Source organism: Phoca vitulina, unplaced genomic scaffold, assembly GCF_004348235.1.
Source record: "Phoca vitulina isolate PV1807 unplaced genomic scaffold, GSC_HSeal_1.0 scaffold2, whole genome shotgun sequence".
Taxonomy (NCBI): Eukaryota; Metazoa; Chordata; class Mammalia; order Carnivora; family Phocidae; genus Phoca; species Phoca vitulina.
In genome coordinates this window covers 49,235,094-49,261,524 of record NW_022589705.1, presented here as the reverse complement: position 1 = coordinate 49,261,524, position 26,431 = coordinate 49,235,094, and the positions used below count along the sequence as shown (strand labels likewise).

General features: G+C 40.2%; 1 protein-coding gene across 2 annotated transcripts in view; it reads left to right on the top strand.

Annotated features, from left to right (window-relative positions):
- CACHD1 (cache domain containing 1) overlaps positions 1-26,431 on the top strand; it is a 201,549-nt gene that overhangs the window by 100,906 nt on the left and 74,212 nt on the right. For both annotated transcript variants that reach the window (XM_032427280.1, XM_032427289.1), the window contains 2 exons: positions 2,953-3,101; positions 25,570-25,676. In XM_032427280.1, coding sequence (XP_032283171.1) covers positions 2,953-3,101; positions 25,570-25,676 — 256 coding nt within the window. The remainder of the gene's footprint in view (positions 1-2,952; positions 3,102-25,569; positions 25,677-26,431) is intronic.

The window sequence follows — 26,431 nt, the reverse complement described above, 5'->3', positions numbered from 1 at the left end:
GTCAGAGGCAGGGGCGTGTTAAAAAAATCGCTGCAAATTTTTATAAAACTACTGGGCTTATGGCTCTATTTTGGGACACGTTAGGGCTTCTGACTTCTACCTATAGCAAAGCAAGCCATATAGCCTCTGTTGCAACTACTTAACTCTTATCACACTGGAATGAAAGCAGCCATAAACAATTAGGTAAACAAATGACTGTTTCATTAAAACTATGAGCACTGAAATGTGAATTTCCTATAGTTATTACTGTCACAAAATGCCTTTTTAAAAAAGACATTTAAAAATGTAAGAATCAGGGGCACCTGGGTGGCTCAGTCGTTTAAGCATCTGCCTTCTGCTCCGGTCATGATCCCAGGGTCCTAGGATCGAGTCCCACATCGGGCTCCCTGCTCAGCGTTGGAGTCTGCTTCTCTCTCTGAACACCCCCTCCCCCTGCTCATGCTTGTGCCCTCTCTCTCTCTCAAATAGATAAAATCTTTTTTAAAAAAAAAATGTAAGAATCATTCTTAGCTCATACAAAAATGAACAGTGAGCCAAATTAGAATATCATGATTAACTAGATCTGACTTTGTTTTAAGTTAGAATTCTCCACATGTGTAAAAGAAATACAGGGTATTTCTCAAATGTTTTTGTGTGTATGTTTATACATATGTGAGAGAAAGACAAATGATTGCAAATTCCTTTTTAATTTTGGAAGTGAGTTTGTGAAGATGTTATTTAGAATTTAATTCTTTCAAACACACCTTACCTTTATACTGTTACGGAACATTTGTTCCCAAGGGCAAGGAAGGGCTATACTCTTGATATTACAGGTGCAAAATTAATGATATTTACTACTTCAGAACCTAGAGAGAAAAGGTAGAACTTGCTCTTCTTGATGGAGTTTCCAGATACATGTTGTTGTTGTTGTTTTTAATAAGTGTTTCAAGTTTTTAAAGAGGTTGTTGATCCTAGACCAAAAGATAAGGTTGAGGACTCTGGGGTGAGGGTTTCTTTTTCATCTTTATTAGTTCATTAAATATTTTTTATCTGCCTGCGATGCCAGGCAGGTGTTGAAGATCTAGAGATGAACAAAAACATATGTAGTACCTGCCCTTACAGGGCATCCAGTTGAGTGGGGTAACCAGACATTAGAACAGATAACAGCATTGAAGTGTAGTGTGTGTTATGGGGAGGGAATGCAGGATACTACGAGAATATAGGTTTTTAAGCTGGACTCTGTTTCTCATCCTCTACTAATCCATTGAATGTAAGAGTCCAGGAAAAAAAGGATTGTTACATTAGCGCAAACTTCTGTTTTAAAAAAACAGCCTATTTATTGAGCACATATTTATTTAGCGTTCTGGCCTCCACCTACCAGATGTCAGTAGCACTTTTTACCACATTCTAACAACCAAAACTGTCTCCAAAATCTGCCAGATGTCTGCTGGTGGGGGTGGGGGTTGAGGCAAAATCACCAGTGGTTTAAATTAAACTGTGTCTATACATTTTATCGTGAAGATCTCAGTGAGAAAAACGTAAAATTTTTTAAAATAATACATTCGAGCTCAGAGATTAGAATCGCAGGTGGATTTGTTAATTTAAAGGACACACAGGGGCATCTGGGTGGCTCAATTGGTTAGGTGTCTGCCTTTGGCTCGGGTCATGATCTCAGGGTCCTGGGATCGAGCCCCGCATCAGGCTCTCTGCTCAGCAGGAGTCTCTCTCTCTCTCTCTCTCTCTCAAATAAACAAATAAAACCTTTTTAAAAAAAAAAAGGGCACACAATTCCTCCTCTGAAAATGCTAAAACAGATTTGGACGATGCTTTATCAAATGAAATGTTACTTTGATACACTTGTTATGTCTGGAAATTTTTCTAAACTTTATAGTTTGTGCATTGTTTAGCAAGGCTGAGAACCTCCGTTATTTAAGTGAAACTCTGAAAGCTCCCAAACGTCAATGGAACAAAATCAGGGTTTGGAATTGGCTTGAAAATAACAAATGAAGATATCCTGCTTTGGCTTCATGTCCTCAGCCTGTAAGCTATTGGATCGTGTGAGTTGCATGACCCAAAGGAGATGATTAGTTCTCCTCTAGTGTGCTGATAATGAATAGCTCTACAAAACCAATTAGCTATAATTCTATCAGTCGTTTCATTTGGGTAACATTTTGTTTAAGGGTAAGAAAAACAACCCTGTTTTCCTTGGAGATCTCTAATTAAGCTGTGATATTTGATGGCAACAATGAGGAAAAAGCAGTATGCTTATCCATTTGCTTTTGTTATTCCCCCATGAAAGTAAATTATGATGAAGTGTTCTGTTCACAGCAGTTAAGAAAGACATTTGTCCATCTTAAAGGTGTAACAGAGTAAACATGAATATATTTTTAACTGTATATTTTGTTTTATGTGGATGTCTACGTTGTACAACTCCAGAGATTTGCCATTCACGTGGAGGACTGTGGATGGTGCCCCCTGGAGTTGTGTAGCAGAAGATACTGTGTGTCCTTTCCCTTCTTCACATATTTTTCTCTTGAAAATCTGTGTGAATCCAGAACCATGAATAGCGGGTTGTTTTCTTACAATCACTGTTGTTGCTGTATAAGTCCTAATGCTGTCATGCTGACAATAATATCAGTAGACTTTGTTTTCCTTTATCTAGCAAGGCATTTTATGGATCAGTATTGTTCTATATGAGTTCGTACACATGAGAAGTTCTTCGTGTATCATTAGCTATTTTAAGATAGCAGATACTGTTTTACTGTCGTCTGACTATCCTTCTGGGACTTCTGGACATTTTGCAGTTTTTATCTCAATTTACACAGTAGAATGAGACTTGGGTATATATTGTTGGTTTTACCTGAAGTATAATACATGCAGCCTGTAATATAAGTTAATGAGCTTATTAGAAAAAAACACTGTGGGTTATTGTGGTGGGCTTTTGATTCATTTTGCTTACTGTTTGTCTCACAGCTAGCCAAAAAAATCCGAGAGAAGTTCAACCGTTACCTGGATGTGGTCAACCGGAACAAGCAAGTTGTAGAAGCCTCCTATACAGCTCACCTCACCTCTCCTCTCACTGCAATTCAGGACTGCTGCACTATCCCACCTTCCATGATGGAGTAAGACTTTAAAAATATTTTTGTCTTGTTGAAACCCAGAATTGAATTGCTTTCCATTCATATTCAAATGCCTGTGCATGTTTATTGCAAAGTGTATAGTATTTCAATCTTAAATAAGTTTTCATGGACAAGTAATTTTTATTTATTTATTTATTTTTTAAGATTTTATTTATTTGACAGAGAGAAAGACAGCCAGAGAGGGAACACAAGCAGGGGGAGTGGGAGAGGGAGAAGCAGACTCCCCGCTGAGCGGGGAGCCCGATGCGGGGCTCGATCCCAGGACGCTGGGACCATGACCTGAGCCGAAGGCAGACGCTTAACGACTGAGCCACCCAGGCGCCCCATGGACAAGTAATTTTTAAAGAAGTGGGACTCAACATTCTATGTCCCGGAAATTCCTAGGCCCTTCCTGCTCACCTTTTTGCCATGTTGGAATTCGGGTTCAGAAGTATCAAATATTAGCTGAGTACAAAGTTGAATTAAGCTAAGAAAATTGCAAACAATTTGTCAGGTGTCAACTAGTGGGTCATGAATAAAACAGCCTCACTGATTCTAGCAATTTGCCTAATTTAAGGGAGTGCTTTTTGTCTTTGAAAAGAGTAGCAAAAATTCCCCACTTCATACTTTGGGACTTTTAAAGATAGCATCTACACTAATGGGAAATATGGGTTCGGATAATATTGCAACAGAATTAGTATCTGTACGGTTAGGGATATTTTTATTTATTAGCCTAGTGATAGTTATATCTGGAGGGGTGTAGGGTCATGTGATGCCGGAAATTGTAGTGGAAAGAACACTTACCTAGAGGTACAAAGAACTGAATTTTTACTTAGTCTTTAACTAGCTGTGTGACCTTAATTATGTGCAGTTTTATATCGGTGGATAATAATCTTTATTAGACCAATTTTCTAGGGCTATTGTGAGTGATTAAAAGCTGTTAACATACTTTAAAAATTGTAAATGTTATCATAATTAGTATGTATTACTCCCCTTTTTGTACAATAAGTACTCTTAAAGGCATGGAAAGATAGATACAACATAGTTTTTGGTGGTTAAATGTTTTCCTTCCAGAAGCAATTTTTTTTTTTTTTTTTTTTTTTTTTTTTTTACTTACTATAGTTTCTTGGTGGGCTATGTAGATAGCGGGGCATCCTTAAGTCATTCTATTCTCTATGTGACATGAAGATGAGTTTTTTTCCCTGGCTTACTCTGCAGCCTAAACAAGCTCCTACTAGTTGTTTACTAAACTAAGTGGGAAAATGTATACAATGTAGAATGAGCCTGTCTGGATAGGAATCCTCCCTAACACTCAGATGGTCTTGGATATTTGATGTCTTAGCCACTCTGTCTTCATCTCTAGACTGGGACCGATGATGAATACTTCACAGAGTGTTGTGAGCACTCAGTGAGACCAAATGTGAAAAATACTTTGTAATTATCTGAACAAATGTTAACCCTTGTATATACATACACGCACACACACACTTCCATATCATAGTGAACATCTCATTTTTTACTAGGTGTAATCAAAGAAGTTTTTTTTGTAGTTGGGGCATCAGTAATTGAATACTTTTGACAACTTATTTCTTATCTAAAAAGACAACGAGGGCCCAGTTGGGTTTTGAACCAAAGAGAAAATCGTTTTCAGAACAAGAAGAGCTAGTATATAGTAAGAGAGAAATCCTTAAAGCTAGAATTATGCTTAAAACAGTGGTTCTCGACCCGGGAGTGATTTCCATCCCTCACCTTATCCCCCTTTCCCCTTGGACGTTTGGCAATGTCACAATTGGAAGGTGGGGAACAGTTGTTACTGGCATCTAATGAGGAGAGGGCAGGGATGCTGCTCATGTCCTGGAATGCACAGGACAGACCCCCCCCCCCCCCCCAAACAAAGAATTATCTGGTTCACAATGTCAGTAGTGCAGAGGGTGAAAAACCCTGCCTCAAAAGATAGGAGGTTTTCATAAATTCCTAAGTGGAACTGTTGCTCTAGTCGAAACAACAGCTTGAATTGACTGGTCTCTACTTGGAAATCTATCCTGTATGTGTTCATCCCATTACTGGTCCACCTTGTGAATTTCTATTAATGTTTCAAGAAGTAACTCAACAATTTGCCTCTCTCCATAGCTTCCTAATTCCTCTTCTCTCTCTCTCTCTCTCTCTCTCTCTCCTTATTTCCCTTTGCCCCTGGAGGGATTCACTTGCTCTGCTCCCTCATCTCTGTTCCCATAATAAGTTTCAAACACCTCTATTACAGTGTAGAACGTAATGTATCATGGGTTGTTGGTGGTGATTCTGCCTCCCCTACTGTTCTGGGCAGGGATTACACCTCATGCATTTTTTACCCCAGCACCTGGCAATTGTATTTAATTACTACTTGTCAAAATCCGAGTTGAGTAAGGGGCTGTCTAGTCTCAACAAATTAAAACTTTGGGGGTGGTGGGCAAATACTGAACATAATAGCGCAAAATGTGACACAGAGAGGTACTGTGGTTCCTCGATGCAGAGAAATGTACCAGGTGGATGGCATCACAAAAGATTCTGTGAACTTTAGAAATGTGCATGTTATTTGATCGGCTCATTTGGGGGAATGTCACAAGAAAATAATAAGATATGTTTATAAAGAGAAGCTCGTAAAGAAAGTCATGGGAGTACTATTTAGAATAGAAAATGTTGTCAATACCTTAAATTTCTAATAATAGGGGCTTAGTCAAGGAGATTGTTACATCCACAAACATGAGATGGTAAAAGAGTATTTGCTGACTGGTGAAAATGGCCATGCATACATACATACATGCACACATTAAAAGTTTGGGAGGACTATCAAAATGTTTTGGGGTAAAGACCGTGATTTCCATTTTGAATATGCTAAGATATAAGGTTGAGGTCTGAGATGCAGCCCATGCAGATGTTTGGCAAAATCCAGTGGTCCACCTTTTGGTGAAAACAATAAAACAAAGTGTAGTGTCTGCCCTTCGGGAATTTCTCATTTAGTTTAGTTTACCATCCCAGGGACTTCTGTTCTCCTAGGAGGATACACGCTGAGTAAGCAGGTTAATAGGAGCCCTTCCCTCCTTCAGAGGTTGGTACTGAATGTTGCATAGGGAGTCTGGAGAGATGCAGTGCAATCGTATCTCCTCACTAGGAGTCATTGACAGAACTGGCTTCCATTTGGGGTGAAGCTCGTAAAACCAGGGCAGTTCAGACAATGAGCTGGGTAATCAGAAGATTTATAGAGGAGTGAAAAACAGGTTCCCTCTGGTGGCATATTAAAGAGATAACTGATAGAAACTGTTCACAGAGGGGAGTGGCAAGGGATGACTGTCCTTCTCTTAGGGTCTTCCTGGTTCTGACTGAGCTCACTTACCCAGGGACATGTGTTTAGGAGTTTTTGGAGTAACTCCGAGCTGGTGCTTTCCTAGCAATTGGCTGAACACACACACTATCTAAAATGATGAGACTCTCTCTCTTTTTTTTTTTTTTTTTTAAGATTTTTTAAAATTTATTTGAGAGAGAGAATGAGAGAGAGAGCAAGCACATGAGACTGGGGAGGGTCAGAGGGAGAAGAAGTTTCCCCGCTGAGCAGGGAGCCGGATGCAGGACTTGATCCCGGGACTCCAGGATCATGACCTGAGCCGAAGGCAGTTGCTCAACCAACTGAGCCACCCAGGTGCCCTCACTTTTTTTTTTTTTTAAGATTTTATGTATTCCTTTGACAGAGAGCACACAAGCATGGGGGAGCGGCAGGGAGAGGGAGAAGCAGGCTCCCCATTGAGCAGGGAGCCCGTTGGGGGGCTCGATCCCAGGACCCTGGGATCATGACCTGAGCTGAAGCCAGATGCTTAACCGACTGAGCCACCCAAGCGCCTCTCTCTCTCATCTTCTTAATGAAGATTCAAAAATGGAAAGAGTTAATAGTAAGTTTTTGGGGTGAGCCAGGATGGGAATCCTTCGCTGCCTTTATTCTAGTCCCTCATACAACGCTTTTCTCAACACTTGCTGTTTTGGTATCTTACTGAACACATTTTCGGTATATATATTCCATTCCCTCCAAAAATGTCTCCATTTTGAATCTCAGGGAGTTCATATTGGAGTTAAGCACAGAAAGGAAGAACTCCCAGGCTTGGGAAGCAATCTGAGGACATAACTAAGAACAATTTTTTTTTAACAGTAGGCAGATTTGGTTTTGAATCTAGCCTCCTTCATAAGTTGACCTCGGGGAGTCACTTAATTCTGAGCCTCAATCTCATCAGTGAGCTGAGAATAAGGATAATACATACCTCACAGGGTCACCGTAGGGAGCTGTCTTTAGGTTGTAACTTCTTTATTTGATAAGTATGGATATTATCCTCTAGGTCAAGAGATACCGTTTTTTTTCTCTGCTTAAAAAGTGAACTCACTTAAATGAAGATATTAAGTGAATGTGACCAAAATCTTGAAGGTGATAGATAGGGTAATGATGAAAGTTCATGAAAAATGGGCTCAAGAGCATTGCTAAAGTCCTTAAAAATTGTGAGATTTTACGGTTCTATAAAGCAGACTCTTGGCGCCCATGTCATATATCTGGCTACATGCAAATGTATTCATACTGCCATTATAAGAAATATAAGCAATTGAGATAAGGGACCTGCAGTCTTAGATCTGGATCTTGTCCGTTCTTAAACATCTGGGCTCTGTAAACATGTTTTGACACCTAGCACTGGCCCAGTGGCGCTCAAGCTGTTTGCTACTAACATTTTAAGTGCCTGCCTGTGGCCTGTTTGACCTGGCTTCTTCTCCAAAGGCATCAAAGATGAGTTAGTACTAGGACAATATTTTTACAACTAATTTTAACCAATAGCCAATATTCAGTTTTTGTTTCAAGCCTAGAATTTCATTGTTATTGATTTATAATCCATTTATTTTTCTCACAAAGGCTTGATAATGCTTGTTTTAATAAAATGCCCAGTTCAGAAGAGAGAAGGGCTTTAAAATGTCCTATTAGGGATTCTGAAGGTTTATACCATGATGACAGCAGAGAGAACCTGCAAAGCAGCAGAGAATTGATTTTTCAGATGATTTTGATACTTTCCTTCTCAGACCACTCAACTCTTTCCTACTCAGGAGTCCTACAAGTTAATTATTTTGTACAAGGCCCTGCGTGAAGATTAGGTGCTTTGTCAATGTTTGCTGAAGGAATGACCTCCTCTAAAATGGAAAAAAAATTAGATGATGGCTTAATCTAAGACAAACTCATTTTCAGTGGTGTCACTTAAAGTGACGTAGTTTTGAGAACGAGTTCATTTACTTATTTAATGAACAGCTCCCCTTGTGTTGTGTTGGGTCGCTGATGAGGGCACCTGAGAGACTGGGCTCCCCCACGACGAGTGCACAGACACACGCAGAATTACGCTCAGGGACTATATCTGGTCTACAAATGTGTTTATCTTGGCCCCACAGGATGTTGTAAAGGTTTTTTAATTTATAAGTTTTTAAATCTGTTGCCAACATTTAAATTTGGGGAGATTATGCATTTTAAATATCCAAAATTCTGTCTTCTCTAAAATCAGAAGATCTGGCAATTGTGAGCCCACGATCCCACTGGGCAGCAGTCAGCTTGCATGATTCCCCTTTGAGGCCTGGGCCCACATTCGCCCTTTCACGCAGTTACTACTAGTCCCTGTGGATTACACCCAACCCATTCCCCTGACTTTGATCAGCTGCTTGGCCCACACCAACGTGTTGAGTTTGAAAGTCCTGGTCTAAAAGGACTGTATAATACTAATAAATTTGACTTAAGAAAATGTCAGGTTTAAAGAATTTAGCTCCTCTATGCATAACATTTAGAGTATCTGTCCCTGAAACCTGGCTTGCCACAGAGATGGGGTTCTGTTGAGCACCTCTGAACCTATTGTTGACTCAGCAGAACCCACTAACCCTTGGCTTTTATACAAACCAATCAATAATTTTATCTTCCATGTCTCTTAATCCATTTCTTTCCTCCCTTCCCCAGTTTCTTTTGTAAGTGTTCCTGCCTGGTGGCATTCTTATTTTTTCATTCTTATGTGTTTTGTTTTGTTTTTTCAAAAAAGAGGGGAACAATATGAGGGTAAACTAGGAAGGAAATACTGGGAAGATGAACTTAGATTTTTATTTTTGTGTGTGTCTCCTGGGGTTCAGTGCTGTTGTCCTCACTTAGTTAATGCTTGTGAATTGGTTAATTGTGGTGGGAATTTAAGGCATCCAGGCCAGGTTTGAGATGAGCAAAGTGATACTCTGGTGGAACTAGAGTCACTAAGCGATGGTTTTCAAGCTCCTCGGAAGCCAGCCACCTGCAGCTAGACTTGAGCTCTATAGAGAATTCTCACATACCCATCAGGGCAAACTTTAAAAGCTTCACTAATTCCAAAAGGAGAAGAAATTCTGGGAAACATTGTCAAATTAGATTCCTGCTATTTTTCAAGGAGCTCTTTGAGATGGAACATCCACTGAGATTGATGTAGTCACCGGGGAAGGCAGGGAACTCTCATCTCATTTTCTGAGAACCCAAATTTAATGCATCCCTGGCTGCCACCCACTAGAACAATATGATTTCAAGAGTTAGGTCTTACCACAGACCCTACTGGGGGTATTGTGCTAGAGACAAAGCAACCAGCATAGGTTCTGATGCAAGAACACAGGCTCCTGGTGGCATTTTTCATGAATAGCCACTGTTCTAACCCTGTGTTAGGGTTCTCCAGAGAAACAGAACCAATAGAAGAGGAGATATGTGAAAGACAGGGAGAGGGAGGTAGATTTATTTTAAGGAATTGGCTCATGTGATTATGCAGAAGCAAATTCAAAATCTATAGCATAGCCCAGCAGTTTGGAGGCCTAGGAAGAGTTGCAGTTCCAGTCTGCTGACAGAATTCCTTCTTGCTTGGGGAGGTCAGTCTTTATTCTATTAGGCCTTCAACTAATTGGACCCTTCAACTAATTGGACTTAAATGTTGATTTCATCCCAAAAATACCTTCACAGAAACATCTAGAATAATGGTTGACCAAATATCTGGGTACCGTGGGCCAGCCAAATTAACACATAAAATTCACCAACACACACTCTTAGAGAAAGGATAGAAAATCGTGTGGCAAAACCTACCATTGAAGTTAAATTTTTATTAACACTCACATTTAGATTGGAGGAAATGGAGGATGCCAGATTATCACTCTTCAAACTTTATGCTGTATTCTACTAGACTGTTTGTCTTAAAATTTTGATGTCCATGTTAATAGCTGCCTGGAAAGGAGTGCAGGCAGCTGAGTAAGTCTCTTTCCATGTAGGAGTGCCTGGGTGGCTCAGTCGGTTAAGCATCTATCTGCCTTTGGCTCAGGTCATGATCTCAGGGTCCTGGGATCAAGCCCCACGTTAGGCTGCCTGCTCGGCGGGGAGCCTGCTTCTCTCCCTCCCTCTGCTGCTACCCCTGCTTGTTCTCATTCTCTCTCTCTCTCTAATAAATGGGTGGATTTTTAAAATCTTTTTTTTTTTTTTAAAGATTTTATTTATTCATTTGAGACAAAGAGACACAGAGAGAGAGAGAGCATGAGCAGGGAGAGAGGCAGAGGGAGAGGGAGAAGCAGGCTCCCTGCTGAGCCAGGAGCCCGATGTGGGGCTCGATCCCAGGACCCTGGGATCATGACCTGGGCTGAAGGCAGACGCTTAACCATCTGAGCCACCCAGGTGCCGCTTAAAAATCTTTTTTTAAAAGTCTTTTTTCCATGTAAATTTGTTGTATATCTTGTGGTATGATTTAGATGTGCAAATTTCTATGTTCACATATTAAGTTCAAGTATTATTGATACCATGGGAGCCAGAAATAAGTTATAGAGTTGTTTTTAATTTTGATGCCTAACATGCTGACCCATAATGTTCAGATTCCTAAACTAGGATCCTTAGGATTCTTTGGGGACTTACTAGCTTCAGGTCAAAGTTTGTGTTTGCCTTTTTTTTTTTTTTTTTAAAGCTGAACTCAGACTTGAGCCTTCTTTCATTTTTTTTAAAGGAGACAAGCCTCTTTTTTAAAGATTTTATTTATTTGACAGAGAGAGAGACAGCGAGAGAGGGAACACAAGCAGGGGGAGTGGGAAAGGGAGAAGCAGGCTTCCGGCTGAGCAGGGAGCCCGATGCAGGCCTCGATCTCAGGACCCTGGGATTATGACCTGAGCCAAAGGCAGACGCTTAACAACTGAGCCACCCAGGCACCCCTCTTTTTTAATTTTTAATTTTAAAAATCCTCTCAGTCTTAACCCTGGTGGAAAAGAAATACCTTAAGCAGTGAAGACAGTTTTCCTTTCAGTTTAAGTTCAGTTGTGATGCAGGTTATATCATTGCAGTACAATACTAAGACTAAATGGGCCTTTGCTCTGCCAATTTGCTGTGACCTTTTTAGTCCACAGTTTCCTCAGCTGTAAAAGGAGCAGTTTGAACTATACTCCAGAGACCCAGCTCTCAAGGTTAATTTCCCTCAGCCTTCTTAGAAGTTTTGTTTTTAACTGGAGCCATTTGCCATTATAGGCAACTTTTCTCACTGCCCCAAATTTATAAATTCTAGATTTTATGAGAGTATTTATCTTCATCTTTTTGAGAGCCACCTAGGGGAAAAAAAGATGGTATTATATAGCAAGGTCTACAGAGATGAAATTATTCATTCATTAAATCATTTAAAAAATAAACATTTGTGGAATGGTTTAAGGAAGAAGCATTTCAGCTGAGTACGGAAGTAAGAAAGGGATTTGAACATAGAGGAATATGGAAGAAGAGCTTTCCAGGAGAGAAAGGTCCATATGAAGAAAATCCCATGGCTAGAAATGGCCAAGAGCACTGAAGATTACATTGTTTCTGGAGCACATGATGGAAGGGGCATCTGAGAAGTTGGTTCATTTCAGAAAATAGAGACCCTCAAATGCTGGACTGAAAAATTGAACTTTATTCAGGAGACATTAGGCACTGTAAATGAAGCCAGGGACAATTCTTGTGCTTCTTTATCTTTACTGTCTGATACACAGTATAGACATTCAATAAATAACGGTTGGTTGAATGAGAGAATTAAAGATTTTTGAGAAAGGGAATGAAATGAAGATCCCCTTTAAGGGAATTTTTACCTGTCAACCATGTAACAACTAGAAGACCTAGTCTGATTGCATTTAAGTAGGCAAGGAACAAGTGGGGCATGAACTGGGCTATGGGCCCCCACTATCTTGGGCGTTAGAAGAGGGAGGAGCCAAAGGTGGTTGAGGTTGATTCTGAGTAAATGTAAGAGTGGTTGATGCCAGGTTCTAAGTCCTATTTGTACTATGTGTGCGCTCTCATCTTTCTTCTTACATTTGAATTTAGGGACCCGGTCAGATTCAACACCTTGCATGAACAGGTCCCCATTAAATATCTACTGAAGGAGTTAGTGCATGGTAGCAAACCTGATTTTGTCTTTAGTTTTTGATGATGTAATGATGATGATAACAGAATTATTGAGCTACTTCACCTCTGGACAGAAATTTAAGTACCTTTATGCCTGTTTATGATAATTGTTTTCTTCTATTATTCTATTGTTAGAAGCTCTGATAGGAAATGAAGGTTGATGTTGACTTAGTTATCTCAGTTATCAGATTTAATCATTAATATAGTAATAATATGAATAATTATTATATAATATTAATGACTGTATGCAAGGTAAATTTAAAAACATGAAATTTCCAAATACCTATGTATATCATTTTCAACTCGTCTGGATCCTGTTCAAGGCAGTTAATGTACAAGACATTGTACCAGATACTGTCTGATAGACAAAGATGAATAAAGCAGTCTGTACTTTGAGGAGCTCATAGGACATTAGAGTAAGCTAAGTGGACTGTGTCAAGTGCCATGAAAAATCCAAAGTCTCCTTTAGAAGAAAAAGCGATTATGAACGAGGCCTCTGAGCACTCAGTCTTGGTAGAGAAGTGGTAGCTGGGGCCTTGAAGAGTGGAACTCCTGCAGGTAGACCTAGGGAAGGATGCTTCAGATGGAAACGAGCAAGCATCGTAAAGCTCTGAGCGTGCAGAGGTGGAAGATAGAGCTGCAGGGGAGGATAAGAGATGTACTGGGCAGGGCTCAAAATCCTTGGTCAACTGGACACATTTTTCTCTGTAAACAGTAGATTTTAAAGCAAAGAAAGGCTGTGGTCAGTCTGAGATTTGGGCAAATTAACTAGCTGGCAAAGGAGGGTTTGTGGGTAGTTGTGGTAGAGAGGAAGTTGCTTGTCAAATCGGGCCATCCTGATAATCTAGGAGAAAAGGAATGACACCTCAAAGAAGGATTGCGGGAGAGTAAATGATGTCCCAGGTGGTGGTAGGTTACATAGAATGTATGTAGCCCCTAGAGAGGGAGTATATAAAATCTGCCAATTAGATTTCACTGGAGATTTGGGTAGGGAGAAAGATTTTAAAAGATGGTTATAAATTTTAAATTGAGCATCTCAGAGGATAGAAATATATTAACTAAAAAGTAAAAATAAAAGCAAAAGTTTTTTTTTTTTTTTTAAAGTAGACTCTATGCCCAATGTGGGGCTTAAACTCATAATGAGATCAAGAGTAACAGGGTTTACCAACTAGGCCAGCCAGGCACCCCAGCAAAAGATTTTTTAAGAGAAGATGAATTCAGTATGAACATGCTGATTTTGATTTCCAGTTCACGAAGATCATCCTGGGGAGGTGTCTGGCAAGTTGAGACTAGCCTGTAGCATCATTTTATTTTCATCCCGCAAATCCCCCCCCCCCCCCACCCCCCACACATAACTATGTTATATGCATGACAGTTCAGGAGACAAGGCCAAGTTGAAATGTATAGTTTTAATGTTGTGCTAATACATAGTTTTGTTTAAAATGATGTTTCTAGACATAATAGTTGACCCATATGTGGGCAGCTCCTATTTGGCTTCATCCTATTTTAAGGTAATGCACATGAAAAAATGCAGTGTTTAACTCTGTATACAGTTTCTTATAATAAGACTTATTATTGCTCTTATGTTTTCTATGAAAAATAAAACATTGTGACTTAGCCAGGTGCTTTTGCACTTATGACTCTTGCTCTTTTTTTCTTTCCATGTCACAAGGTCAAATAATGTGACAAGCTAGGTCCTTGACAACAGAGTTTCATTTTATTGCAGGTCCTCTTCTTTCCCCCCAAGAAGGTGTGTTTTGTGTTTTTGCCCTCAAAGTGCCATATGGCAAATCTTAGCCTTTCAAGTTATTCTCCCTTATCTCAAACTTTCATCTCCAGTCCTTTTAAAAATTATTATTACCTACAGGCAGGTGAAATGTTACAGATACCGTCTTTCTGGATATTAAGCACCAGAAGGATTTCAGTAGAGCTCAAAATTCAACAAAGATTTTACAAAATGCTTTACATTTCAGAAGGCCAACTAAGTTACATTATTTAACATCTGTAAAAGTTACCTACGTTTACGCTTCAGTGGAATACTTTCTTAGGCTTTACTTCTGTAAATGTTATTTTACCTAGAGTATTCACATGATCCTCTCAGCAACTGTGGTGGGATAGGTACTGTCTCCTCCCCACCCCCCCTTCCATTATGCCCATGAGGAAGTAGGCTCAGAGGGGTTGTGTGCAGGCTCAGGGAGTAGGATTTGTCATCTGGGTTACCTGATTTCAAATCTTTTTTTTTTTTTTTTTTTAATGACAAAATATTTTGACCAGTGGTAAAATTGGAATGGCTTACCTGCCAATTGAAATGCTGAACATTGTGTTCCTTCTTGGAATTTCACTTGAGGCTGTTGTATGACCCTCTGAAATTTCTGAGTTGGCTGAATATAAACCTCCCATAGTTGGGTTAGTTTGTTTCTCAGTCTTAAAACCATGTTCCTGCAGTAATTTATGTCCTTTCTGTGCATGTGTGTGCACGCGTGTGTGTAGGTAGTAGATAGATATCTGTACCTAAAGGACAGTCGATGAACACCCTCCCAGCAGAAAGCACACCTGTGTTTGGGTCAGCTGACGGTCCTTCTTTCTGGCTTTTCCTCTTGTGACCCTTACTTAAGCAAGGGAGACCTGCCACTCTGCTTAGAATACTGAATTTCACCAGTGGCCTTTTGTGGATTTTAGGGAGAGCTGATCCTATGATTTTCTTTTCTTTTTTCCTCCTTTAAAAAAAAAAAAAAAAACAACTAGTCTCTGAAAGAAACAAGGTAGTACACTATACTAGCTTTAAGAAATAGACCCTATAGTAGCAGAGAACCGGAAGCTTCCCTTGAACTTTTCATATGTTTATTGTGCAAATAACATCAAAGTGTTTTCAAAGAATGCCAAGATTTAAAAGCCATTCTGTGTATAATCTCTTCTGGGGACTCCACTTGCCTCCTATGATGATGCGCACGCACAGCTTTATTAACTTTGTGATGCTGTGTCAGTAAAGCTTTGTGAGGACACAGCCATGAGAATTCCACGTCTTCTATTTCATGCTTCTTTCACAGAACAGGGAGATTCGGACAGGCCTCTTCCCTCTCCACTGCATATGTGTCTGAGAGGATGAACCAGTTCATCTGCAAGGTCATCTACTAACCCTGAGGTTCTTAGTGCTTCTCTTTGATGTCTGTGTCCTACCACTCACAGTTGTCGGCTATTTACGAAGGAAGAAGCCACACGAATTTCCAGTCTCTAGTCCTGGGAAGTCTCCACCCTCTTAGGTTTTATGCATTTATTCCTTCAGCAGACATTTATTGACTAAAGTCTTATCTTCACAGCCGACTCTGGGCCAGAGGCCCTGGGGATACACACAGGAAAGGATCTCTCTTTGTGTCTTCTTAGCAAGGGAGAAAAGTTTATAAATAAATAACCGTATGGTATGTTAAGCCCTTCTTAGAGGTCAAGTGGCAGGATGGACATGGGCTGTGGGTCCCATCAGGCCTCCGTCCACCTGCTTGTATTCTTTCCTTTTTCCAGGTACTCTTCTTTCTTCTTCATGCACCCCTGCCACAACCTGGTGATGAGGAGGACAAGGATAAATGTTTAATGTGGTCATGGATCCACTTCCAATCCCTCTAGATGTCACCTGTGCACTTTTCCAAGCTTCCGTGAGAGAGTGGAGTAAATAAATAATACCAACACATAATGAATCGACACATGAGACACGAGATCACACCAGGGTCTCCTCTCCGTGATCTCTGGGGTGGGAAAATGGTGAAAAAGAGATAGAGTTGGTTTGTAGGATACTTAGACTTTAATAGAGAAACTTTATTGCTCTGAAAGCCTTGCCTTCCAAGGGCGTTTGGTGCTGGCCCTGTTTCTGCTGTAGCTGAGTTGCTGAAGCCTGAAGGTTTAATCCTTATTACTGATAAGAGCAAAAAGAATGTGACTTATCTCTCCAATCTCTGCAGAGATGGAAGGAAAAACCATTTCTCCGAACGTGATTACAGGTTATTTGACAGCTTTTCAGTTTGCCCATTAATTTAGGTGTTTGAATAAGTAAACTCGGTGTGGGGGGGTTCAAGTGTCATTTACTTTATAAATGTGATAGTTCCTTTTTGAAGTGATTCTACTCTTACCCCTTTCCTCTGCCATTCATAGAGTTTAAATATTTGCCAGTGCAGATGTTTGATTTTTATCTTAGCTCTCTCTTTGTTTAACTTTATTCTCATGGATGGTTAAGTGGAAGATAAGGGGGTTCTTGTTTAATTCTTTTCAACTGGTGTTGCTCAAATATTTGGAGAGCAGACACTTCCCAGAAAGAATGAGCAGGAACCTGGTTGGTTGGAGGTGAAGTGATCTCTCCCTATCCTGGTAGACCAGACACTGTTAGGCTGTTCCTAGGATCAGGGGGTTTGCTAGAGGTGAGCATTTCTCAGTGTCCAGGACTCCTTTGAAAGGCTCCTAAAGCTACCAGTCAAGGTTATCGTGCTTTCTGTGCTTCCCAGAGAGATGTGTGCTCTTCTTAAAATGAAACTTGGTAGTTCAGCAGGCCTAGAGGCAAGGGCCTGCCTTGTGTTGTAAACTTCATCAGAGTCTCACCCCATTTGTTCCACACCAGCATCTGATCTAATACTGGATTCTGCTTCCAAAAGAAATAGTGGGATTTTTTTTTTTTTTTTTAACGTTTTGCACCTGTCTTGGCATTTTAGCAGTGATTAGGAACAAGCAAACAAGTCAAAAATATTCCCCTATCCCATTAGCTGTCATCATAGTGGCTTTGTTAATGGACTCCACTAGCAGTTTAAGCCTTGCTCTTCTGAGAGATCCTCAGGGATTTGCTTTTTAAATTATTGCCTTAAAAATGTGTCTGTGAACAATACCGCATTTCCCCCTCACCCTGGGAATCCACGCTGTGGGTGTGGTTTTTGTGTGCTAAGTGATAAATTGGGCAGGCTTCATTGGAAATGTTGAGGAAAACCCAGGGTTCTGAGTGATTTGCCTGGCAAATCACCTTCCATAGGAAATTTAAACAAAGACCAAAAAAGAGATTCAGGAAGTAAACCCCAACCGGTGTATGTGTCTCTCTCCTTTATGTCTTTTTCTTTCTAAACTGGGACTCCACTGAAAAGTTGATTTACACTGTGAATCGCGGCTGAATGAAATCCAATTGGAACTCACTTGAACACTGTTTTGATGTAAGATTCAAAGCTTCTGCAAATTTATTTTATCTTCTACATTTGCTGATCTCCTGCTTGTAAATCCTGTTGAAGGAGAATAAAAATGACTGCAGCCTGATGGGAATTAAATGTCTGAAGTTCAAAGCAGTTTGCACATCAGAGCAAACGTCAATCAAATGAACATCTTGCAAGCCAGGCAGGGAGTGAATTTCTCCATGGGGAAGAGATCAAAGTGGGAGTCACAGTTCTGTTTTCTCCCTCGGGATGCAGTTTCGATCAGTTGTTCATGAAAGTAAATCCAGAAGGAAGGTTTTTTTTTTTTTTTTTCTCCCCAAACTTACGGGCGTAAGAAAGATAGAGTTATTTGAAACTGAATTTCAGGCACTGGTTTTATCTTATGAAAATAAGTACAGAAAGCATTCATAATCCAATATCTCCTTTTTTTAGAGTGAGAGTCTATAGGAGATTTAGATAGGATCTTCTTATGATTCCTTTTTTTAAAGCACATATGTAGAGATAAGTTGAATTGCCCTGCTCATTTTATATGACAATCTATGATTTTACCAGTGCTTGACCTTTTCCACAAACCTGGAATTACATAAATGTGACTGACAGCTAATATACTTCTCAATGAAAAAATCTTTTAGGTAACCCCTAAGAGTGACTGACATGTTTTTATAAAGTATTGTAAGCATGAACTTTACATTTCTCTGAGTCCCCATATCGGGCTGAATAGTAGGTTTCTTTTTTATAAATAGTATTTAGAAGAGGCACACGTGCATATAATGCATTCCCATCTTAGGCAAGGCAACCATTTCCCTGGGGCTTGGAGGTGGCTCGTGTAACGAGGAAGCTAAACAAGTGTGTGGAGTCCAGTAGGAATCCGGAGTCCAGAAGAGAAGCAGACTAGTGAGTGTGGGTGAGTGGAGGGTGGAGTGATAATCACAGGGTTTTTGCTCTTGTAATTGCATCTATCTGGCTCACCAGCTCGGGACACACATTCTCCTGTATCTCTAAGCCCCCTGTTGACACCTACTTCCTTACCTGACTGGCATGTCAGCGGTGTAGGCAGTGACAGAAGCAGAGTTGAGGTTTCTTTGTAGGCATTTTGTGTTAACCCAGCTGGGGAGTGCATGCTCCCCATGGCTGAGGTTCAGCACATGTGAAGGAACTCAAGACCACTGAGATTAGTGTGAGATGCTTACCGCGTAAAGAATGCCATCTAGCAGGAAGCAGGAGGAAGGAGAGTGGGTGACAGGTCTCTGAATGTGGGGGCTTGATAGGAGTAAATTAACTTAAAACCACCAGCATTCACCGCATGCGTGTTACTCAGAGCAAGAATTAAATCAGATTTCGGAATGAGGTGACAATCTGTTCATCATTTACTAGTAAACTTTGAGAACCCCCGTGTCCTTGAGCTAACAAGACAGAGGTCAGATTGCCCTCTGGCTAAGGTTCTCCTAGAAGGTGGGTATTTCCTGCTAAAACATCAGGATTGTCCTCTGGATTCCTTCAGAAGAAAGAACTTCTTCAGGTATTTTTACATTTTATTTTTGGATCAAGTTTGATCTCTGGAAGCCTGTGTGTTTGCACCACATTAGTTGGGGCTTTCCTGAGTTGTGTTTCAGTATTATGCCTTGCCCGCCGTTACCATAAACCCTAAGCTGTGGCCATTGTCCATTATGTTGTTCTGCATCCTATATTCATTGTCCCATGTGAGAATTTTCAGAATTTGGTGCAGTTTTTTCTTTCTTGGTATTGTCTTATTTCTTCACAGGAAAAGGAGAAAACTGGCATGAGCGGGCACCCAGTCTGCTGTATCGCTTCTCTGTGCAGAGAATGAACAAGAGCACTCCCCTATCCACTGGTTCCCCGAAACCCCTCAGATGTCTGTGCTGAATGGGAAGGGAGCTTGAGGCTTTCTTTTCTAGAATGGAATAATAAAAAGTAATTCTCTTAATGGCCAATTCCATAGCTATGCGACTGGTGAACATTTAAGTTCTCAATCATTAATAAAGAACTGCCTGCCTTTAATATCTTCTTCCTCCACATGCTTACCTTTGTCCATAGAGCTCTTTCTCTGTGGCTATGCATTGTGAAGCCTTATGTTTAGCTACTATCACTTTTTAAAGATTTTTATTTAGGGAAGAGAGAGTGAGAGAGAAAGAGAGAGTGTGCGAGCAAGTGAGGGGAGAGGCACAGGGAGAAGCAGGCTCCCCACTGAGCAGGGAGCCCGATGTGGGGCTCCATCCCAGGACCCTGAGATCATGACCTGAGCTGAAGGCAGATGCTTAACCTCCTGAGCCACCCCCAGCTACTGTCATTTTCTATTAAGTGAAAAGCAAAGATTTCCCCTATGCCTTACAATCTTTCAGAGTACTCTTTTCCTCTGAGAGAACTGAATTCTCCTTCAGCTATTTTAGATAATGTTTAATGATAATTTGTTGATTTATTGAGATGCATTGTAGTGTATTCATTTTGAATAAGAGCTGGAATATATGTTCACATCTTGGTTCTGTTTGCTTCCCAGCTGCGAACCTTAGGCTTCTTGATTTAACATTTCTGCGCCTCAATTTCCAGGCATTCAAATGGAGGTAATAATAGTACTTTTCTCAGGCTTTGTGAAGATCAGATGAGTTAATCCACGTAAAGCACTTGGAACATATGATGAGCATTTAGTAGCTGGTAACTGTTACTAACATCCAGTACCAGTTCTTACTATTTATTAAACGCTTACTGTGTACCAGGCCATTTTCTGTGAAGAGCCATTTTCTGATTTGATTCTTAATACAACCTTATGAAATAGGTACTATTATGACCATTTTATGGATGAGAAAAAACAGAGGCTTAGAAATCCTAAGTTATGTGCAAAAGGTATACAGCAAAATGCAATTTAAACCCAAACTGCACTCCAGGTCCGTGCACCTCTCTAGCCCATGCTCCTGACCATGACCTAATCATGCTCTGCCACAGTGGCAGTGTTTTGTTCGTCATAGATGTTGAGTGAATATGACTGGACAAGATACCCAGAGCTTTCCAGTGACTTAGCTCTCTGCCCTTGCTCATTAGTCAGTCACCAATAAGAATTTATGGGATACTACACATTGCCAGCAGTGTGCTAGACCTGAGAGAGAAAATACAAATCCTCAAGTGACTTACAGTCCCATTGGGGGAACTGAGACTTCTCGAATACGTGAAAGGCTTTAGAAAGAATTGGGAGTTCAGTCACCATGTGGCAGGGTTTACTCAAGAAGGCTTCTATACAAAAATCTTTGGCGTCTCATCTCTCACTTGACACATCCTTATTTGGTATATAGAAAAGGTGAAAAAAGTAAGATAATTTGCTCATTATAATTTTTTTATTTTTTTTTAAAGATTTTATTTGTTTATCTGACAGAGAGACAGCCAAAGAGGGAACACAAGCAGGGGGAGTGGGAGAGGGAGAAGCAGGCTTCCTGCGGAGCAGGGAGCCCGATGCAGGGCTCAATCACAGGACCTTGGGATCATGACCTGAGCCGAAGGCAGACACTTAACGACTGAGCCACCCAGGCGCCCCTCATTATAATTTTTTTTAAGATTTTATTTATTTGACAGAGCGTGTGCACAAGCAGGGGGAGCGGCAGGGAGAGGGAGAAGCAGGCCCCCCACTGAGCAGAGAGCCCAACACGGAACTCGATCCCAGGACCCTGAGATCATGACCTGAGCCAAAAGCAACCGACAGAGCCACCCAGGCGCCCCTCATTATAATTTATATTAAATTTTTGTCAACTGGTATTGTTATTATAAATGGAATCTAAACCCACACATCACCTATGATGATACTGTCTTAAGTCTGATTACAAAACAATGTAAAAAATAAGGGGTTTCTGGGTGGCTCAGTCAGTTGAGTGTCTGACCTTGATTTCTGCTCAGGTCATGATCTCGGGGTCGTGGGATCAAGCCCCGTGTCGGGTTCCGTGCTGGGCGTGGAGCCTGCTTGGGATTCTCTCCCTCTCCCCTGGCTCATGGGTACACGTGCACGCTCTTTCTCTCTCTCTCTAAAAATAAATTTTAAAAAATGAGACACAAGCATGGAATTAAGACACAGAATGGCACTAGTAAGTTTGGAGGAGAAAGGGCTGGAACTGACAGAAGTTTCAGGGAGAAGGAGAAGAAAAGCTGGGCTTTGTTGAGTGCACTGGACACTGGAGAACATCATAGTTGGGATCCAGCAGTTAATGGACCGATCTGGTTAGGACTAAAGGTTGGGAGATAGTGGAAAGAGAAGGTTGGGTAAATTATTGGTGACAAGTACTACATTATGAAACCTTTTTATAACTCACAAATGTTTACTGAGCACTTTTGTTAATGAGTCACTTCCATGTTTTATTGCTATAAAAATGTTTTTGTTAATGCTCTTCAGGATGGTCTTTTCAGTACAGAAAGGAAAGCAACCTATAAAAATAGTTTCCTCGGGGTGCCTTGGTGGCTCGGTTGGTTAAGTGGCTGCCTTTGGCTCAGGTCATAATCCCAGGGTCCCGGGATCGAGCCCCGCATCCAGCTCCCTGCTCGGCGGGGAGCCTGCTTCATCCTCTCCCTCTGCCTGCTACTCTGCCTACTTGTGCTCTCTATCTCTCTGTCAAATAAATAAATAAAAATCTTAAAAAAAAAAAAAAAATTTCCTTGCCGTGGTACCCAGGGCAACCTTTCATTTAACAAAGACCTGGGGAGTCTATTTGAGTTTAGCGCCAGGCTGCAGACTTCACAAGGGGTGGGCTGATAGCCCAGGTCCTGGCCATGGAGACTCCAGGGAGACAGGGGTTCTCACCAAACTTATACTTCTCCCAGGAGAAATTGTCAATGACTCTTGAGTTGCCCCTCTTAGCAAGTTCTTCATTATGTGTCACTTAAGTTAAGCAGTGTGGTGTGCGGCTCATCTTTGGACAGGGAGTTGGATGATGGGTTCAAGCCTCTCTTCATGGTGTCACTTTTCTCAGTTGTGAAGTGGGTAGGTCTAAAAGGGGTGGGATGCCTGGCTGGCTCAGTCGGAAGACCCCGTCACTCTTGATGTCAGGGTCATGAGTTCGAGCCCCACGTTGGGTGTAGAGATAACTAAAATAAAAACCTTTAAAAAAATAAAAGGGGTTTGTAATTTGTACAGCATAGTCCAGATGTGAGTTGCAGGCATACCTACAAATTACTCTGTTCTCTTGATTCAAATTGGAAGACCTTCTGTCTTTGAGGCATACTGTTTTTGAGGCATACTTTGAAGTACCTGTGTTTACACAGAAAACCATTCTACTGCTTTATTTCTAAAGGAATCTACGCAGCAGGATTGGTGGGTTTCTCCTTTCTGGAGAGCCTGCCCAAGTCAGATTCCTGGGCCTTACCTCAGACTCATTAAATCAGACTCTCCTAGGGTAGATCCTAGGAATCTGCATTCCAACATGCATCCCAGGTGATTCTGATATGCTAGACTTTCAGGAATTAGGAACCATACATCTGAGTTATGGTCCTCTTTTGCTTGGACTTCCAGAGCCTTCTGGGGAGCCCAGAACAGGCCTAGGCATCGGCACCACGGATGCTTACAGAAAATCAGTGAATAGGAGTGCCTGATTTGACAAGAACAATGCTGAGTGTTATATACACATAGCGATGCCTGACCTCAAGGAGATCTTGTCTGTTCATATAGCGATAAGAATCCGCCCATGAAAAATACTCAAGTGGAGCCATAAATTAAAAATTATGGCACATGCTTTGAGAGAAGATGGAGGCATTTGATACAGAATGAGAAATCATCCACGGTCAGAATAGGACTTTCTGGGAGAGTAATAAGTGAATAGAGACCTGAAGGCTGACTGGATAAATAATCCAGAGAAACATACAGAATTGTACTTGTCCAATATGGTAACCACTATTCAGTGATGATTTACATTTAAGATAAAATTATACAAAATAGAAAATTCAGTATGTTCACTGGAATTAAACACTTTTTAAAATTTAGCGTCTAAGTTGTATTAGCTACACTTCAAATTCTCAGTAGCCACATGTAGCTACCATATTAGACAATGCAAAAATAATACATTTTTATCATTTCAGAGAATTCTCTTGGATGCCCTGATCTGGGCCAGGGGTAGTGAAACAAGTCTGACACACTGCCTGTTTTTGAAAATTAAGTTTTATCGGCACACAGCCACACTCATTCTTTGCGAATGCTCTTCAGCTGCTTGCACACACCAATGGCGGAGTTTTAACAGTCGTGATAGAGACTATAGCCAGCCAACAAAGCCTCAGTATTCTATGGTCTTTCATTAAAAAACATGTGAGGGAATAGGTTTAACGTGGCTATGTAGGGCAAGGAGAGCAGGTGAGTTCCTTGTATAGGGCACTCTTGCTACACAGATGTTCAAATGCTACAAGAGAGGGAGAGTGAGATTATGTTGCTTTGCCCGCATGCACACAGGCAGCTGCTGATGTATTAATTTCTTCTTTTCTCTCCATCTGTGGCTTTTGAGGCAGCAGTCTCTTGTCTAGACAAATTGGAGCAGGTCCAAGGAAGAGCAACCACACTGGTGAAGCAACTTTGTCCTTGGAGGCACAGTTGACAGTGTTGATACAATTCTGTCCTGGGCTGGAGGCTGAACTAAAGTTCTCTTAAAATCCAGTTACCTCTTCCTTTGAGATGATATGTATTCCAAACAAAGCTGTTTAACTTTTGTTGTGGAACCCAACGCACCATGTGAAGATCTAGTCCCCTTGCTTATACAATCAATTCAACATAGTGGAGATTTCATATGATGAGATATGATCGACGGATATCAAAGTTCATGTGAAAAATCAAGTGGATCTTGATTTTTAGGAGTGTTTCTTCTAGGTCATGTAGCTTCTCTCCCTGTGCAAATGGAATTTCATCAATGGCATTTATTAGCTGAGGTATACATTTTAACACAAATTTAAAAAACCCTAATTTCAGATTGAGTTAATTTCATGGGAAACTCTTAGAAATTTCAGGAGTCTTATCAGTATATGAAATCCAAATGGGTTATTTAGAAATTTAAGATTTTTTGCTTTTGTTACTTCTGGATTAAGTTCACTTAAAAATACTCGTAGGAAAAAAAGTACTCATAGAGACTATATATGATTGAGATGGTACATTTTCCTCTTATTTTCTTACAGATAATTGTTTGCTGTAGCGAATGAGTCACTGATTTATCAGCAACTAGCCAGAGGACTAGTGTTGTTCTAGCCCTAGTCCTAGCATTGCACTACCATTGGAAATCAAAAAGACCTTCACCTTATTTACATTACAATCCAGAATGTGCAAACTATGTGTTCTATACCATGAGAGGAACTGTTATCTCTGTTTTTTTTTTTTTAATTTTCTTCCTTAGATAAGAAAATTGAGGCTCAGAAAATTGGAGTTTGTCTAGAGTCACAGGTTTAATAGTGACAGAGCAGGGAATCAAGTCTAGATGTTTCCTACTCCACAAACATTCTTTTTCCTTCACTATTTTTGTTCTTTGTCACTGGTTTTCAGATAAGATAATTTAAAGACTTGTTTTATATATAACATCAGAGCTTAAGTCTGAATTTTGTCAAATCTGTTTCCTGTATGATTTTATCAATAGTACCTGACTCAAATTCATTGCAAGAATTGGATCAAAGGATGGTTATTTTTTTTTTTATCTCCTTAGAACTGAACTTGATTTCTAAAGCCTTCCAGAAGCAGATATTTTTTCCCATACTTGTGAAATGATTCTTTTCAACGTTTAAAATCTAAATCACAATTTACTATTTATGAGCTGCCCTCATATGCAATATGAATTATTTTGTTGGTTTGGTTTTTTTTAAATTTAATAACCACTAAATAAATATTGCTAATTCTCTTCTATTGTTTCAGATTTGATGGGAACTTTAATACCAATGTATCTAGAACAATTAGTTGCGATCGACTTTCTACCACTGTTAATAGCCGGGCCTTCAATCCAGGACGAGATTTAAATTCAGGTCAGTAATCTCTTGGTTTATAAAGGTGAACTATATTCCACCCCATTCAAGTTGAATAAATGTATTGCTTTAGACATTTTCCCTTAAGATTTGAAGAGAAAATATCATCCGTAAAATTGGATATTTCTTTCTGGAAAGTTGACACTCAGGGAAGGGAAAAAGAAAAGAGCTGAACGGTATTGAGCATTTACTATATAGTATACATATGGCCAGACTCTTCATTATCTCATTTGTTAGGAGTTTTACATTTGTTATTTTAAAGATTATTTTAGAGACCCAGTTATCTTTGCAGTAAAAAGTATTGAATTTATATTCCCTATTTGTAATTTTTAATTTGTTTTGGTATTTTGGAAAAAAGGGTAAGGGAGAATTTCTAATGAACAGTGGTAGGATGCTATATATTGAAGTTGAACTTTGTTCTCAGTTTTGTTAAGACTTAGTCATATGCAGTATTAATAACTTCTAGGGTACCTGTATATATAGTTCTATAGAGTTCCAAAGGGACATAGTGTCTCTGCTTTCTTGTCCTGGTGTTCCAGTCTGTATTTTTCACCCTGTTTGTCTTGTTATGTACACTTGTTGGTTGATGGGCTTCAGAAGCTAAAGGCTTCCCCTTTTAAGAGCTGGAAATACCTTTAGAGATCACCTACCAGTTTCAATCCTTAGATTTTACCAAGGAAAAATCTGAGGCTCAGAAGGATCCTAAGGTTTCCCTTATTACTGGAGAGATAAAGGATCTAATCTTAGACATGAAG